Source organism: Denticeps clupeoides, chromosome 13 (assembly GCF_900700375.1).
Source record: "Denticeps clupeoides chromosome 13, fDenClu1.1, whole genome shotgun sequence".
NCBI lineage: Eukaryota > Metazoa > Chordata > Actinopteri > Clupeiformes > Denticipitidae > Denticeps > Denticeps clupeoides.
The window spans coordinates 7,018,213-7,036,746 of record NC_041719.1 but is presented as its reverse complement, the minus strand read 5'-3'; the positions used below and the strand labels follow the sequence as shown (position 1 = coordinate 7,036,746).

At 43.8% G+C, this 18,534-nt stretch overlaps 1 protein-coding gene across 23 annotated transcripts in view; it reads right to left on the bottom strand.

Moving 5' to 3' along the window:
- ptprsa (protein tyrosine phosphatase receptor type Sa) overlaps positions 1 to 18,534 on the bottom strand; it is a 159,377-nt gene that overhangs the window by 47,694 nt on the left and 93,149 nt on the right. For 15 of the 23 annotated variants that reach the window (XM_029000494.1, XM_029000507.1, XM_029000497.1 and 12 more), the window contains 4 exons: positions 18,190 to 18,198; positions 13,553 to 13,570; positions 8,279 to 8,389; positions 6,582 to 6,593 (listed from right to left, as the gene is read on the bottom strand). In XM_029000494.1, coding sequence (XP_028856327.1) covers positions 6,582 to 6,593; positions 8,279 to 8,389; positions 13,553 to 13,570; positions 18,190 to 18,198 — 150 coding nt within the window. The remainder of the gene's footprint in view (positions 1 to 6,581; positions 6,594 to 8,278; positions 8,390 to 13,552; positions 13,571 to 18,189; positions 18,199 to 18,534) is intronic. The other 8 variants (XM_029000505.1, XM_029000512.1, XM_029000514.1 and 5 more) reach the window with 3 other exon arrangements.

Below are 18,534 nucleotides of genomic sequence, written 5' to 3'. Positions count from 1 at the left end.
GGTCCAAGGCAAACCAGAAGCTGGCTCCTAGTGAGTCAGAACAAGCCATAAGATCAGATTAGGTCAGATCTCCATGGCTCCTTTCTCTGAACTCCTCCGCAAAGATCTCTAGAGCTAGAAAAGGGCTTCTTCAATGGCTGCATGTGCCAATAAGCAGGGTGCTGGCTGCTTGGCTAAAGATGAGAAACTTTAATGAGATTTTTGTGGTTCAGGGTAGATCAACTGGACAAAGCCTTTTTGAGATCTGACACGGTTCCATTGATAGATGCAGCTATCATTATCACAGACACCATGCATAATAGGTAGAAGTAAATAAAGGAAAATAAAGAAATGATAAAGAAAAAAAAACAGTGGTTTGACTGATAATAAATGCATAGAGGAGTATAACTAAAGGGTCGCTAGCATGCCCAGACAAAGACGATTAAAGAGAAAAAAAGGGTAGAGGAAGAGAGCGAGAGAGAGATATGAGAGAGGGTGAGCAGTAGAGCCATAAAGAAAGAGAAAAAGAAGGGAGGGGTGGGAGAAGGGAGGGGGGAACCCACTTCAATTCTGTGCAAGCTTTTTTTTTCTTTTTATAATTTCTCCTGCCGGTCTCACTTAATGTGACAGGGGCACATTGTCACATTTCAGTCCCGGACCAAAGAAACACCAATGAATAAACAGAACCAATGGCTTCTAATAAACAGCTACACAGCTAACTGTAGAGGCTGTAGCACTGATGTTACGATCACAGATGCTAAAGGAAAAAATAAAGACAGAGGTAAACAAAAACTACCAGTAAACAGCAAGTAAAGACACAGGTCTAATCTACGATGGTGGACAGGTACACATCTGCACCGTAGAGCTGCCAAACCTCCATATGAGAGCAGGTATGGGTGGTGATGTGATGGACAAGGTGGTCTTGTGAAGTATTAATGGGGTTTTTGGATGGAGTGGTGGACCAGCCTCCCTACACGGCACTTCCATTCTTGGTAACCTTCCTCTAGTCTAGTTATAAATTCTACTTTGATCAGATTGAACTGGATCGCTATGAGTAATCTTTATGTTAAGTTTAAACTATTTCCTTACCAGTGAATTCTTTAACCCTTGAGGAAAGACATGGCTCATCTTTTGACATTTATGTGATAAAGGATTGATTGCTTATCAATCAACTACTCAATTAGGATTAGACTATCAAATCAGGACTAGTTTAATTTGCTTTTGATAAGTTGAATTTAAGCATGTGCTGGCTTTTTAATAAGTTGCTTGTTTATAAAGTGTTGCACACCATAATGATCCATAAACTGGATTCTGTTCTCTCAGAAATGCTGTCGTTCAGTTTAGGAACTAGTCAATATTTTTTGATTATTAAGCCAATATAAGTTTGGTTACTCCAAGAATTGCCAAGGCAGAAGCCTGTTGGAGTGCAGCAAAAGATGACAGGGCAGGGGACCTACAGTAGGTGGGGTGAAATGGTGGTGCTTGTTGACATGAGAAGCCATGCAAGCTTCATTAAGATAAGCTAAACAAGTAAGGAAAAGAAACGAGGAGGAGTGAGAGGAATTGTAATGGTGGAAGATGGTGTAAGGTCTGGCTTGAAAGACAGACAGAGCTCAATGAAAAAAGGCAAAACAGACCAGAAAAGGGACTAGAAGGACAAACTGGGAGGACAGAGGAGGACAGGAGAGGACTCCAGCTACAAGACAGTCTGACATAAATGGAGTCTTGGGCATATAGTGCCAAACACTGGGATCAGGGGCTGGTCCGGAGGGTAAGGAGGGGCTACATAAGAGGCAAGAGACATTGATTTTGCTCAAACTGAAAAGCAAAACTCCCAATGGGACGGAGAGGCCTCGCACAATGGGGCTTGAAATACAAGATTCGGCTGCACTTAGAGAAGGAGGAGAGAAACATGAAGGACAGCGAATGGAAGGGGGGAGAAAAGATCGACACCATGGTATTCCACATGGGATTCAATCACTGAACCTGAACTCCTTGAGTTATACCAGGGGGAAGAGCATCGGTGCTCATGCGCTTGGTTTCCATGATGCACCACCGCCTTTATTTCTGTGAGAACGTGTTCCTTGGCTAATACCATGGTGTTTATTTTTTTTTAGTTTATTGGACATCGCTGAAGGGTCAGATTTACTCTTTTGATGTTCAAATGCATGCTGGCTCCAAACCTGCAGAGCTTCTTCAGATGCATTATACATTATATTTGATTTAGTGTTCATTTTTACATGGCAAGTGACCTTCAGCTGTCATAACTGAACTCATAACCTCATTGCTATGAAGCATACATTAGCTGTGTCAAGGCTACAAGGCAAGTGTGAGGCAGTATGCTATGCTGCCACATGCTATTTAAAGTCTCAGGACATATCATGTTCCAGTACAAATAAAATGTGCAAAATAGGGGTAAAGAAGAAAATACAAACAATATCATTCTCCTCCACTCCCTAAAACACACACACACACACACACACACACACACACACACACACACACTGAACAACAAAGGTGAAAGGGCAGCCCGTTCTTCACAAAGTCATGCAAGGACTTCATCTTTAGCATGATGGAAACAAACATAGTATGGCACCCAACCCTTCATGTGGCCTGCGCACCTGTTCCGCCCAAACAAGCATGCGGGAGTCAGGTGAAGCCAGCAGATGTTTTTTTTACAAATATGGCTGAATAATCTGCTGGGCTTATTGGACTTATTGAGGTCATTGTTATTATATTTACAGGACGGTTGTTAATGTTCCCCCTTTTAACTCTAATCAAAACATAAAAATGTTTATGATGAATATTCCCAGAGACCTGATTGAAATCAGAAGTGATAAATTAAATTGTGTTGTTCTCTCCCTGGGGGCAGAAGAGACCTGTGGACTGTGAGCTTTGGTGGTTGAGTGAATGAGGCTTATTTATCTGCTTTTCTTTTATTAAACTCAGGGGTGCAACCTTTCACCTTTGTGTTACTGCACTAATTAACCTAGTCAGGGTTGTCAGTACTCAATAAAACCTGTAATTCATTCCACAGGGGTGTAGTATTTGACTACCTTGTCTTAATGTTCGATAACACAGCTTCCAAACAAGAAAAAGAAAGACCAAAGAGTGATTTGGTTCTGCAAACTATCATCTCTACCATCAAGGAGCCAAAGTGGGCAACTACAATGCATGTACAGCTTTACCCGAACTTTCCATGCATTCTTGTCATGTTATCCTTTTTACTTTTAATCAGAAAATGAGAGCCAAAAATCATAGAATCCCAGTGGAATGGACATGCTCTCCTCATTCACTAAGACCAGGAGCCCAACAGGCCCAGAGTACAATGGACTGGTAGGAAAAGTAAGTTTTAAGTAAAAAATAAAATCACATTAAACATCCATTTCAAGCCCCCGTGTGGAGAGAAAGACATTTCTAAAGGTCTCAACAGTGGATGAGGTGAACAAAGCAGCTGAGAGAGAATGTCTGAGTGCTGCACTACATCTACGAGTATGTTGAAATAAAAGGGGGAGAGTTCGGGGGTAGGGCCGGGGGTGGGGAGGTGGTTTGCACCAGAACGGTTAGAAGGCGGACATTATTGGCCATTTTTGGCCAGACAGTCCAAAAGCCAGCCTGTCCAGGCCCAAAATGAGAGCAGGGGATGCCGAAATAATGTGCAGCCTTTAGTGTCACCTTGGAGCTGAGATTACACCCTCTGAGTCAGCCGGCACGACGCGGAGACGCTTCGCCGTGGGGCGTGGCGACAAGCGTGAGTTTGAGGTGTGGGCCACAGGGGGAAAGAGAAATTAAAGCCCACCTGCGATTCAACAACGCAAACAGTCCCAGCAGGGGCAGAGAAAAGTCATTTCTAATAATGGAAGATATTTCTCCAATACCCTGTCAACTATTTTATTCAACCAATTTTATTCTTGTTTTTCCCCCTCACCCCCTGCCCCAGTTTATCTGATTAAAGCCTGTCAAGGACTAATTGAATTTTCAACGTCTTACTGCTTTCAGACAAGCAACCAGATTAGCGATTATTGCAGAAGTGTCTATGCACCCTGCTCAGCTTGCATGGAGTAAAACACGAGCCGGTTGGACAACAGGCTGATGGTGGGCTTTCGGATGGGCCAGTTTAATGAGCCTCATCTCTCTAAATAAACCAAATGAGCCCAGCAATTTCAAGTTCCCACGCCGAGGGCCGTAGCCGGCTGAAGCAGGTGTGATCTCACCCCCTTTCCCAACATCGTACAGAGATGCACAGCGAGACAGGCACACAGATGCAACAAGACCCCATGCACGTCCAAGGGCAAACAAGCATTCACATACATTCAGCACAGCACAGTCTTCCTGTATCTTTTCAACAGCGTGTCCCAAAATTCAAGGACTGATTAGAGCCGAATTTTCACCAGTTAACCGAAAATGATTAAATGGACTAAAGACCTCTAAAATTGGGCCATACATTTAGCCTCCTTGAACTTCGTCAAGGAAATGTGGCCTGATAACCTTATTGTGAATGCAACAGGGAATAAGTAAGTAACAGGCCTGCTGGTGCTTCATCTGATGTCTGAAGATCCACTAATTGAATGTAACGTTTGTCATTAAAACGAGCAATCGAGGTATTCCACAAAATCAAAGCTAAAACAGGGATTATTGTGTACACTCAGGCAATTAGCTTGCCTGCTAATTACCACTTGGGCAGAGAGGCTTCTCGGGGGCTGTGGCTCATTTGGTCTCCATAGTGACGACGGGGGAGAGAAATTTCCTCACCGGCTGGGCCAGAAAGCGCGTGTGATGCTGCTGCATGATAGCGAACCCGTGGGAGTTGCTGTCTGTGTGTGTGTGTGTGTGTGTGTGTGTGTGTGTGTGTGAGACGGCGTGTACAGGGGGTTTTCACTGGGGCGCGGAGGACGTGTATCTGTTTCTGCTGATGGCCTGGGAAGGCGCGTACTGAACGGGGCTCTTAGGAGGAAGGTGACTCAGCAGTCACGGTGGGTAGTGGCGGATGTGAAAAACATGGCTCAGCCAGGGGCCTGGGAGACAGAGCCACTGTCACATACACACACACACACACACACACACACACAGAGCCTCCATTATTCATAGCATCCTTCTGTCAGCAGCCGTAGTGGGGACTGTGGCCCCTTGACACAGAATGCCTCCTCTGCCCCACCCTCACAGCCTATTTTGTTCAGGTGCCCGGCATGTATTTGCATGGCCAGAAGTGTGTCTGCCTGTGATCCTCATATGGCGAAATCTCAGAGGGGGAATATGTGGGGAAAAATGAGATTCATATCTTGGGCATGAGATCAAACATACACAACAAGTACGCTGCAGTCAGGCCATTACATTTCATCTTAAAAAGGCCCACATCTGAGAGGGAAGGCGGCATTTCGACTCAATTTACCCGACAGGCACCAGTGGACCGAGCTGCAATTAATTTTAACCTCACGCCTTGCATTAGGGCAGGATCACAAAGGAGAGATTCAGAACATGATGCCCTGTTTCTGTTTTTGTCCAATTTGGGAAGAAGGGGGGCCTTAATCACACCTCACATCAATCTGGAGAAGCAATTCAGATGTGCGGTGTGGTGCTGGGACTGGTTGAATAACGAATTGGAGGTAGATTGCGCTGGCTGATGGTTAGAGTACAATGTCGCAGTCAGCCGGCCTTTCGGCTGGGGGCTGCTGTTGTCACGTCCACGCCGCTGAATTTCGATATTGATCTGTGTGGTTCTGCGGTGGTTTGTACCACTGGGTGAAGTGGCGCTAAAACAAATCACGCCCGATCGGCTCTGGTTTGCAATTAATTTGTTGATTATTAGCAAGATGACAGGAACACTGGCCGTTCAGTTGCATTGCTTTTTGTTCTCTGGCATTAATTCTACTTTGAGGCAATGAAAGCAGCAGCAAATACAAGGGGGGGGGGGAGATCTCAGAACATACAGAAGTACACCACAACCAACAAACAGAACTTCATGTGAATGTGGAGAGAACAGAACAAAAGGCACACATCAAACACAAACACCACACCAAAGAACCGAAAAAAGAAGCCTGTAAAAGGACAAACAAATGAAAGCGAGGTTGTGGGTCATGTGGCAAACTGAGGGAGGCGAGGGAATGAACCCAGATTCACCAAGCACAAGGAATGCAGGGGAGAGGGAAAAAAAGGGTCAACGCCCAAAGGAATTCTGTTCTGGCATGCAAGCGTAGTTACATTCTCCCATCATGCATCAGGCACTGTTATTTTTCAAGTGCTATGTTTACATGACAACAAGTACAAGAAAGCTTTCTGAGCAGAAGCAATACCATAGGATGCAAACAAGAAAAAGGCCCCACAATGCAAACGTAAATGTAACAGAACAAATTAATTTTCAAAAATATTCTTGAAAAAAAACCCAGACCTAGCGGGTTTCTCTCCATTTCTTTTGGGATTAACAAATCAATTTCCTTTTCCTCTGTAAATTATTTAGCAGCTTTGATTAATTGTTTAGGCTTTTCAATTGATTTATTGTTCTCTTTTGTCAGCATACTGAGCTTGGTAATAGATATAGAAGTATATTTAATAATTTAAACATGTTTTATGTGGGTAAAAAAAGTAAAAAAGAAAAACACACCAACCTTCTCGAAGCTCTGAGGGATGTAAAGGGGTTGATGCAGAACACAATGACATGAGGAGAAGAGAAAAATAGGGGAAACACAGAGAGTAAAAAAGGCCACCTCAAGGCTTTTAGCTTCTACATTTCCCTCTTTGTTGTTGCGTTTTCCTCTGCTCTCTGTCTCAAGACACCCATGACACCCGCCTTTCACAAACTTTGCCTGCCATTTTAACTTGCTTTGACCCAGAAAAAATCCTATTGGCCCCAGTGGCTGCTCCATCGCCTGCTGAAAAGAGCCGGCCGCCACTGGAGCGAATTCCCGCGCATTGTAACAATGGCAAATCACAAGGTCTTTAGCCACCTGTACAGCTCCTGCCGTGGCGGATATACGTTACTTAGAGAAAGAAAAGAACCAAAGGAAAAGAGAAAAAGGAAACTAAGACCAATGAAGACAAGAAAAAAGGATAAACTAAAGAACCCCCCCAAAAAAAACACAGTTAGTTTGAATTAGCAGCTACAATTTTGACTCCTTATTTTATCCTCAATTGTTTTGGCTGTGAAACAAAACAGGTAATGTTCAGAAAAAAATGGAGGCTATTCTTGGCCCCAAAATGGAGGCCGTTTTTCTCCATTGTAGCTGTTAATTTCAAGTGCAGCTCACTCCAATCAAAGCAAAACATTAGAATACATTAGAAAACGGTTTCAGAAGTGAGTAAAGAAAACAAAGGGACTGTATTTCATTAATACCATACCCCCAATTGAATAAACTGACATCTGCTTTTAACTAATATGTGTGCAGGTATAACAATAATACTATTTTAGCATGCGAAAATCCATCTGCTCTTACCTATAACTTTACAAAAGTAAACCAAGGACACAATTTATGATGCTAAGGGGGTGCATGATATTGCATCTGCCTTATCTGAGCTCTCTGGCAAGCAACCTCCTCGCAGAGCGCAATAATAACAGTAATAATGAAAAGACAGCTCTCTGACCTATTTTATAAAGGGAGGACAGTTAATAATTTATCAAGAACAAAGTTATTTGGTAGAGAGTGGGCACGAGCTCAGCAGATACGAGGCATCCTTTTAAAATATGCACTGAATAAATAATACATGTCCAAAATACTGCTGCCTCAATTTACTAAAGCTGTCTGACTTGGGGACTCATTGTCTTCAGTGGTAGAGACAGGAAATTATGTCCTCTAACCATGTTAGGAAAGCACTGATCAGATAAGGTGTTTCTGTACATCACAGCAATGTCACACTTTGCTAATCAATAGAATTATTTAACATACAATGGATTACTGTGCACCATTTTTACCTTTACCTTTTCTGACATTTTGATTGGTTTGCAAGATTTGCCACCCAATCAAAACAAGACTTACCGTCCTCTTCCTGGACCTTAAAAAAAAACTTGTAAATGGAACAGTCATAGTCTCACTGGACAGTTCCATACATCAAAGCCTTATGTATATAATACATACATATTATATATGTATATATATATATATACACAAACACACATTTTTTTTTTTTTTTTTGAATAGTCTGCCATCTCAACTCAAATCCAGCCACTGGGACTGAAAGTGAGTAAAGATGGTCCTGCACTAAAGGCCCCAGAGGCTCTTGGCCAAACCCTCTCCCCTGAGTAATTTTTGCCTCTTTTGATTGGTTAGCTGGGCGGGTTGCTGGGCTCCTGAACCCGGTTGCTTCCTACCTCGCACATAGAGGTTGGCAGGGGAAGAGTAGCGGACGCCTTCCACGTTAGACGCCACGCACTCGTACTTCCCCTGGTCTGTCTCCTCGCTGTTCTCTATCTGCAGGGCACCTGGAGGAGGACACACCCAGAGAAAAACATACAAAGAAGAGAGAAAGAGAGGGGGAGAAAAGGCATTAGAGGGTCTATTCTCTTTTTGAACATTTCCAGATTCATTTATCTGCGCTGAAAATAAAGCACAGTGCTCATAAAATGAATGAGAGAGTAAAAACACACTTTTATTCATGAGATGAAAAGAATCCCAACTATTTGGTTAAAATTACACATGGACGGGTGGTATGTGATGCCTGTTTGTTTCCTTGGCGCCCCACTGCACCCAGCAGGCTGTGGCCACGCATCATGAGAGGCAGGGATAAAGGATGGATTTTAGAGAGTGGGGGAGTAAGGGTGGGCAGGTAGAGCCACTACACCAGAGTGCAAATTATGAAGACTGAGAGATGGACTGCTTCCCAGCATGAACCAAACGCATGGGCAAGGGAGTAGATGAACACAAGGGCTCATGGGAAATGAGGAGTGTAAACTTTCAGCTGTTAATAAATAATCAAACATGACAGCTTCACATTAAATGATGAAAAGTGAATGGAAATGATAATACGGGAATAAAATGAGAGATAATTCCCAGTTAGTGAGGCTTGGCTGGGGCCTGTAATACAATCATCAGAGCCTCTGCTGGGCGGGCCGTGAAGAGGAAGCCGACAGCTTCTCTCCCTCTGACAAACATACCAGTGTCACTCATTACTGATCAGCAGGCAGAAACACACACACACACACACACACACACACACACACACACACACTTATTCAGACTTACAACTTTCTATGGGAGTATTCTAAAAAGGAATAAGAGTACAGTTATTGTCACCCACATATTGTGCCATAACTAGGCTATACACTGTAGGCAATATGAATATATTTTAAATAACACGATTTAAATAACTTTCAATTGTAAAATACACTAATTTAATACAATTTTGGCCTTTTGAAAAGTGTCTTTAGCTTTCAATACCAGATTGTTATTCCCCGTATTATTGTTGGACTGTCTAAATTTGCTGTTGTCCCGCTCATATTGCATTTGTACCTTTTTTGACTTAACTAGACTTGAAGGAATAACAGCAGTGCATCTTAATGCACTAAACATGCAAAGTATTTTTTTTGTTTAATGCTGTATCGCTATCTGATATAATTGATCACAACATTCCCTACTGGTGCAGAAGTGTCAAATATTGACCTTTTTGAATAAAATGACCTTTGAATAAAATGAAATACCTAATAGCAAGTTATCCAAATATTTGATTGATATGTGTCCGGTGCTTCATATTTATTATTAAAAACATCTTTATCATCATATTTAGACATATTCAACTCCAACAGCCATGTTTATTATTGTTGAATTTTACAATAATATGATACAATATCAGTGCACACACCAAAACTATATACTTTATATCTGGTAGTCCAAAAACTGAACTAAAATCAGCATTCAGGATGCAGTTCTGCTGGTTATCAGAGAACCGGACAGCAGGAGAGTGGGGAGGAAGGACCCCTCAAATTTAAATGAGTCTTCTTCCTCGTCTCTCACATTCTCTTTCTTTCCGTCCTCCTATCAACTGGCTCCCCGCGGCCAAGTCAATCCAAATTGCGTGCACGCACCAGAATTAGAACTGTGACCTGTGGAGCGCAGGTGGCGCGTTCGGGGCGTGTGCGGGGAAGCTGATTGGGCGCGTTTGATGTGCTGGCGGGCGCAGTGTGCGGCGGGGCAGAGGCAGGTGGGCTTGGAGCGCGTTCTGAAGCCTCCTTGCGAGAGCGGCGGGGGACCTGCGCTCCGCAACCTGTGATGTACAACTCCGACGCAGACAAATCCAGAAAACCGTGCCAGCGTTGGCAGATCCGCATACCTCACGCCTTCCCTTTCTCTGCCCTTTCCCCCTCCCCCTCTCTGCTCCAGGAAGCAATAGAAGCAGTGGAATGTTAATTTTTCATGGTCCTGCCAGCAATGGCCAGCAAGCTAATGGCTGACAAACAGAGAAAGAAACAAATGGATGATGAATGGCAGAAAGAAGAGGGGGAGAAAATGCAGCAGCTGAAGGAGAATTAATTAAATTCCAATTAAATCCCGGCAGTGGCTCCTGAGTGCGGAGCCTTTGAGATTTTTTCCAACCCCCTCTCTCTCTCTCTCTCTCTCTCCTAAACTCTCCTGTTTTAGGTGAGGACGCCCCCACCTCACCAGCGATTTCCTGGGGGTCCCTGACGATTTCATTATCCATTCGCTGCCGAGGAACTACAGAGGAGCCTGGAGATGAGGAGGGGATGATCACTACTTTAATCTTTTTTTCAAGTTGCCTTTGCTCCACTGCCTGTCACTGTCTTCAGTGGCATTGGTGGCTGGAACAGTGCTGAGGTGCTCAGACAAAAATAACAAGGGCTCTGCCACCGTTGCCGCCATGCTCTGCTTCTCTACCCCTGTTCCCAACCTTCCTTTCTTTATGTTGCCTAATTTCACGACCATCACTGCAATGTCTGTGATGTTCTTTCAGGGTCACATGGTATTGCATCGTTTATTGACAAACATTTATATAGTTTGCATGCTCTCCCTGTGTTGCAGTGGGTTTACTCCAGGTGCTCCGGTTTCCTCTCTTCGTCAGAAGGCATGCATTCCGAGACGACCTCTGGGCGCAAACTTGAGTAGGATTAATTCTCTTTTGCCTTCTCTACACCACCAACTCTCTGCCCCTCTTGAATTCCTTTGAATTCCTCCTCTTACCCCACCCACCAAAATAAAAACATCTTTTTTTAAAAGGAATTAATACGCCCCATCTTTTGAACGTAATTACACTCTCAGTATTTTTGTCAACCAGCGACAAAGGGTTGGCCAATGGCACTGCTTGCCGAGAGAAAATAATAAAAGCAACAAAATTAGCCCTCCCTGGTGAATGGGGCCGCTTTGTACAGACATGCTGTGGCCCGTGAGATAAAAAAAAAGCATGCGGTTTCTCTTCATGATGTATTCTAATGTTAAAGAAAATGCGGGAGCCAGGCTCATGAAAGCTCAGAGCGCCATTGTGAACCAGCTGTCCTCGCCACAGACCCTCCAGCTGCAAACTATTATTCCAGGCGGCAGAGTGATAAAGATATTAAAGGACATTGTACGTTTTAATAGCCGAACGTGTCTGATATGTCTCCGAATGTGACTGCCCAGTGCTGTGGCTTCAGGGTGGGCTACCTCATTATCAATATTACAAGCATTATTATCATTATTATTAAAGTAATATTCATCCTCTGTACTTTCAGAATATTTACACCTTATTTGAACTTTTCTTGGCAAACATGGTCCCATTTGAGTAATTTAATTAACACTTACTAGCAGGAACTGCACCATTAGAACAGGGAAAAGGAGTATTGTCAGCACAGCCGTAATCTGCAGTGTAGGAATGGAGCCAGGCTACAATCCGGAGCTAAAAACAATGGTACCTCCAATATGCTTGACGATAAGAAAATGCATTAGATATTTAAATGGATGTTTCCTCAATAGGGGGGGGCATTCCTGTACATTTCTCTGCCAGGCATAATGCAATTGCTGTCAGCAATGATCCATACAGGCCTGTGGATTTTCCTCTAGGCTAGTTTGCTTGGCCACGCCCACTGTCCACTGCAAAAGAGCTACACCCACACACTCAAACCACTGCAGACAGAACCATATCTAGGCATGAGGCCCAAATACAGCAAGTGTGTTTACATCCAGCTCAGCCAGAGTCTCTGCTGCTCCCCTATACGACTACTGTGGAGGGAGCCCCACCTCCCAGTTAATAATGGGAAATTTCATTATGCAAACGGGAAGTTCAGGAGTCAGGCTCAGTTTTGCGAGCAACAGTCTGCTTGCCGCATGTGCTGTGCTTTCCAGCTGGGAATTAGTGTGTACTGTTGGGACAGCATGAGTGATCTCTCCCTATATTTCTGCCATGAAGAATAATCTTTGATCTCAATATGGATGAACAGCGGGGGGAGGATTAAAAAAACAGACAGCGTGGCAGGGTATGAAAAATAATGTGATTCTAAACCAATAAAAAAAGGAATGAGATCAGAATAAGAAAGTTAATTTTTCACACATACCTCAAGATCCAACCCTTTCCCCTCCCCATACCCCATGACAAACCATAAAATATTTACAGAGCAACAGTATTTACCTACCTGGTCAGCCTGGAAAAAAAGGAAACAGCTTTGATCAAGTTAGACGAGCAAGACATTTCAGCAGGGCAAAGGCTCCCAGTTCTGTGATTTTTCACTTCATTCAACGCCCTTGGGCAGTGGAAAATGTGACCTTTTGCACGGCAGTCATTGTCATTGAATTTATCCCATCATCTCTTTTCTTTTTATTCAAACCTCAATTCCCTTTACTGATAATGAGATAACTCATAACTTGAAATAGATTTGCAGACAATGCTGATTTAACAAATGTTTTACATGTATTAACACGATGTAATATGTGAATATATTCTGCAGTAGTGGTTTAATAGCAAGATAAAGATATTAAAAGCAATTTTTTTCTTAAAAGTGATTCTAGCCACTCAAAATATAATGCTTAAATTACTGCGATCTAATTGTTTTCAGTTATTTGCTCACAAAATTAGAAACTAGAAACTTCTTTGTAAACTAGATAATGATTTGCTTTTTGTGGTGCATGATAAAATGGCTTTCCCAGCATCAACAGTGGACCTCCCACAGTCCCACAGCACCCAGGGAGCAGTGTGTTGGGACGATGCTTTGCTCAGTGGCACCTCAGGCTTGGGATTCGCACCGGCAATCTTCTGATTATGGGGCCGCTTCCTTAACCACTAGGCCACAACTGCATTCCTCATCATTTATGTTTGACAGGAACAGACTCATGACTGAATTATAGTTAACACTAGTCCTATCGGGGGAGAAAAAACCACAGACATCCCACCCCCTCATAGCCCACGTGACCGCCTTCGTCTGCTTGACCCTTCGCTGTATTGAATCGGAATAAACAAAACGCACCACAGCGACACATCAGTAATAGAAAAAGACAGACAGAAAAGACATAAATGCACAGACATACATGAATACACACACATATACAGACTCAGGACAGAGATGGATGGTGAGCCCTGAAAAGTGCTTAAGTTGTCTTTTTGTGGGTGTGGTCAGCTCAGTATTAGGAGAATAAGTGTGTTAGAGATGTTACGGTTCTCGTCTTACCTCGGATAGGGGTACCCTCTGGAAGAGATACAAAATGAGACACACAACAGTTTAGTTAATGTATTATTAGTTGCTGTTATTAACTAGTGGGTCATTTTGTCATTGATTATAAACTGGTTAGAATTTGGGTTAGTGTGTTTAAAAGACCCCCCCACTGCTAGTAGCATAAAGGTTGAGGAGCACTCATGCTTGCCAGCTCTCTGTATTCTTCCTCTCTGACCTCCCTGATCTCTGTATTTCTGCAGCCCCGAAAGCTCAGGGTGCGGCCAGCCCCCTTTAACATTGCGGCTACTAATTACGATAAGTTGCGTGACAAAGGCCAAATGTGACCGCTGGAAATCGCGCAGGTTAAGGCTCCCCCTTGCTAGCTGACCTTCAGTGAAAAAGGTGCTGCCACCAGACGTTCTTCTCCACTGAGGCTGTGGCGAGCACAATGATGGCGGACATCCTCTAATTAGCAAGCTATTCAGCTAACAGGTCTGCTGAATGTTGCAGCTGTTTATCCCAGGCATCATCATGCACGTTCAAGAGCTGTTAGACGGGTGATGAAATGCCTGTAGGGGCCAGATCCTGGTCCTGGACCATATTTAGCACATCGCACAATGGCACATAGGGATAACCCCCCTTGCATGATGTCAAAGTGTAATTTCAATCAAACAAGCCCATTTGCTTAAACTTTAGGTTCAGATTTGTATGCAACATCTTATATGCACAAAAATCCTATGCTACTTCTGCATATGCAGATTGCCAACAGGACCCTGGACCTCTAAGCACTTTCTGTCAGTTCGTAAAACAAATATGCTAAATTAAGGCCTTCCTTCCCTGCAAGGCCAACCACTGCCCCAAAATAGTATTTGTATAATTTTATTCTTGTGCTCTAAATAAGGTTAACCAATATTTGCCATGGTCTAGAACCACCACTGCTGCCCATTACTGTACTCAACAGAGAGAAGCCACAGCTACCCTATCCCAGTGAGAGGCTAATGGTGTAAATGTGCAGCTCAGAGGTTAATGTGGACCAGCAGCGACCCCACAGTGCTAAGCGCTGAACATCTATGGGGAGTCTTTTGCAGAAACGTCAATTTAGGTCAGCACAGTGCTCCATCAATGACACTGTCACATTTATACATATTACAAAACCGCGCGCTACTCTCTGACTTATGCAGACTTTTGGCTGGCCGCTCCATACTTCTTTGGGAAAACAAATAACTCCTTTATCCACCAGCAGTGGGAAGGCCGTCCTCGTGTCGAGAACGTGTTTTGCCTGCTTCTCAACCTGCTACGTTCAAGCCTTCCAGCAAACATGGTCTTTTATGTGGCACGCTGCTTGTTCGAGGTGAAAGCTTTTGAACGTAAAAGAAAAAGAGAGAGAAAAAAAAAAAAAGAGTTGCTCAAAAGCCATCTGAACAACAGTTTCTGACAGGGCAGCCGAAATGCGAAACAGTCCCACGGTTTAAAAGGGTTCTCTGGACGACATAATGGTGTACAGCGGGAGACCTGCTGCACAGACAGCTCTGGCTTTACCTGTGTGCTCTCCACTGCACGGGAGCACTGCGGGTTCTTTAATTACGCAGGAGCCGGATTAGTGATTGGACTTCATAGCAGGGACATCAAAAAACAGGCAAAACATTAACATTTTTTTAAATATCAGTTTTAAAAGGTTTAATTGTTCAACACTGATGTGAAAGGAAGAGGGAGGGAGGGAGTTAAGAGCACAGGGCAACAATACATAGTGTTATCATATGTTTGGGAAGTGACTAGTCTGGGTTAAGGTTAGGTTAGGTTAGGTTAGATTAGATTAGGATAGGTTATGGTTAGCTTTTGGTTAGGTTTAGAAAGCGAAGCCTGTCACATAAAGTTTTTAAGGAGGAATCAGGACAAATCAGGAACAGGAAATGGCCCACGGATTTAACAACTGTTACTAAAGACGTGTTATTTACCCATTAAAACATGGCCTACAAAGTGCAGTTGGGATGTCAGAGATCAACATCACATCCTCAAAAAGCCCACAGAGATAAACACACGGGCAGATGGTGAGGGAAGATTTTTTTTCCCCCCGCACAGTCCCAGGAGAACTGAAAAAAAGACTACAAGGTCACCACTGCCTTCCATACAGCTGTGTACAACACACAGCCCACACTTGAAGAATGAACTGCCACCATTGGCCAAGCATGAAATCACAATGGCAGTACAGAAGATGTTTCCTTAAAGGTGCAATGTACAAGATATTCAATTTAAATTTAAATAGATCATTGCCTGTCTGAAGGGTCCAAATAAACAGACATTTTTCTTTTGAAAAAGGAATTTGGCCAGGCAGCACAGGGGGAGGGTTTTTACGGTTCTCTTTTGAGGCAGCGGTGGCTGAGTGGCAAACGACGGGGACTCATAATCAAAAGATTTCGGGTACAAGTCGCCAACCGTCAAGGTACCCTTGACCATGATTCCACCTCCACACACTGCTCCCCATGCGCCATTTATGGCTGCCCACTGCTCACAGGTTAAATGCAGAGGACAAATTTTGTTGTGTGCACTATGTGCTGTGCTATGCTGTGTATCATAATGAATAAAACAATCACTTTGACATTAATGATATGGAGGTTGTAGATCACTTCAACAACTGTTGAACAACAAACTGTTACTTCTATGCATTCACATAACTGTAGATCTTTTTTTGTGATTTCTTACACATTGCACCTCTAAGGTAACTAAGGTAAATCCATCCTAAATTTGTCTGTCAGCAGATTCACCACTCTTTCCCATATCGGCGAAACGTCACTCCTGACATTTTGCACACTGGGGAGGAGGGTTGGGCTGTTCCTGTGCTGTGGAAAAATCTTCCTCTCCTCTCCAAAACCCACATGTGGAAAGAGGAGGAGGGGACAGCAAAGCTGGAAGGGGCTGATGCCAATCTGGCCACCGCCTCTGTCCATCTGCGCACTGGATTCTGGGCTTTCTGCCACACACAGCCCCCAGCAAGGCCAGAGTGACCTTAGCGTCACCATAGAGATCTGCTCAAAGTCCTGTTGGGTTCCTGTACAGAAATAACCAACCTTTTGTTTTTGTCTCCTTCTATTCAGTGCTTGCGTCTGAGAGTCGTGGAGGGGGTATTAAAAATAACGTCACACAGGATGCCTCTACTGTTCCTTTTTAATATTCTTTATTAAAAAGGAGGCATGTATGTGCCCAGAGTAGACTAAAAATATGTCTTGGTTCTGTATCAAAAGAATAGTTATTACATTTATAAATAAATGTTCACCCCCCACAATCTCCCAGCGATGTACACTGTCCCAACTAATCTCCTGGGCTCCAGTGAGTAAGAGAGAAATGTCAGCTTCCCTCCACACCGCACCTCAGGGGCTCAGCCAGCAAATACCACATTTCTGCCAGAATCGGCACGCCACATCTGCCACAGGCTCTCAGCCAGGCAGTCGGTAGTTAAAACCCATACTTTAGCCTTCCCCAGCCCTTCATTCATGCACTTAAGACCACCTGTGTACTCGACAGTTCAACCCGCTTCTGCACCTCAGTGAGGCCGTGCTGGACGGTGAACTGTTGAACTCAGCACCGTTGCCACAATAGCCAACACAAACCTGTCATTTGGGCCAGGCAACCCATCAGTCACACAGCCACCTTTGGAGCAGGGGAGGGGGTGCCGGCCATGGGCTATGACAAGGGGCCACGGCAGCTAAAAGCCAATCGAGTGCTGTCCATCACTCATATTCAAGGTACTTCTTGTTGCCTTTGGCTTTTTTGGAGTGGAAACTCTCAGGACTGCGCTGGAGTAAATAATGCTGGCCGGGGGGGAGTATCCAGTTCGATAAGCGCTGAGGATGCTGTATTGGAAAGGGAAGCCCTGATTCCAGCATCAGCAAGTGGAGCCTCGTTGCTGCACGAGTTCATATCCAAAGCAAGAGTCCTCTGACAAGTCCTGTAAGCAGCAGATGTCTGGATCACCCCTGCCTAGGGATAACGACATAGCAACAGTATAAAAATGGTATTTTGGTGCACGTCAGGGGCAAGTTAATTCTTTGAGAATTAATATTTGAGGCTTTTTTTAAATACTGCTGCTTTTTCTAAATATCTCTGGAAGACGTCTGGATATACTTTTGAGAAAGTCCTCAGGATCACCAGGGACGAAACTGTAAGCTTGAGCGCTCAGTGGCACAGACTCAAGTTAAGTTAAGGGAATAGACACGCCTGTATGTGTCAGGGCAGGAGAACACAGTGCCCGCTTCTGTTGCGACTATCCTAAATGCATGCTGCATTACCGGCCTCAATCCCATTTCTCGCCCTTTCTTCTTATTCTTTTGATTCTGTGGGGCTTATTTTCGTACCATGAGGAGCTCGGAGGTGTTTGGGACAAGCAAGACGAGACACAAAAACAGTGTGACAAACAGATAAGTGAAGACATTTGACTGGAACATTGAAATTCTGGCTCTTTGATTGGAGAGAGAGAGAGAGAACAAAAAAGACATCACGGGTTCGTGTTAGTGAAGGAGTCAACATTAGACAAGTAGGGAAGGAGAGAAAAACATGGGGGTAGGAAGAGGAGGAGAAGAGCATGCATTTTAAAAGAAGTTAAAATGCCATCTGCTTCGGGGACAATGGGCAGCTTGTGAGCTCATGGTGGCACTTACCAAAGGCTTCTGAAAATTACAACCGAAAAGCAAAATAAATGGAAAAAAAAAAAACAGAACAGATCATTTAGCACTGATCTCACGTCACCTGGGTAAAAACACTAGCCTGGAGAGTAAAAAAGAAGAGAAAAGTAGCCCTGATTTCAATTTCAGACCAGACATTTCGTAATAAACACCAATGGCACTACACAAACTCATATATTGTTTTGCTATAAAGAACTGCTTATCATCATAAGGCGTCAAAGGTGGGAGCGGACCATCAATAAAAACATTAGGTTTGCTCTTTTGTTTTGCCAAATTGCTCATGGTGGAGAAAAAGAAGGTGAGGGTCAATCAATCTTGAGG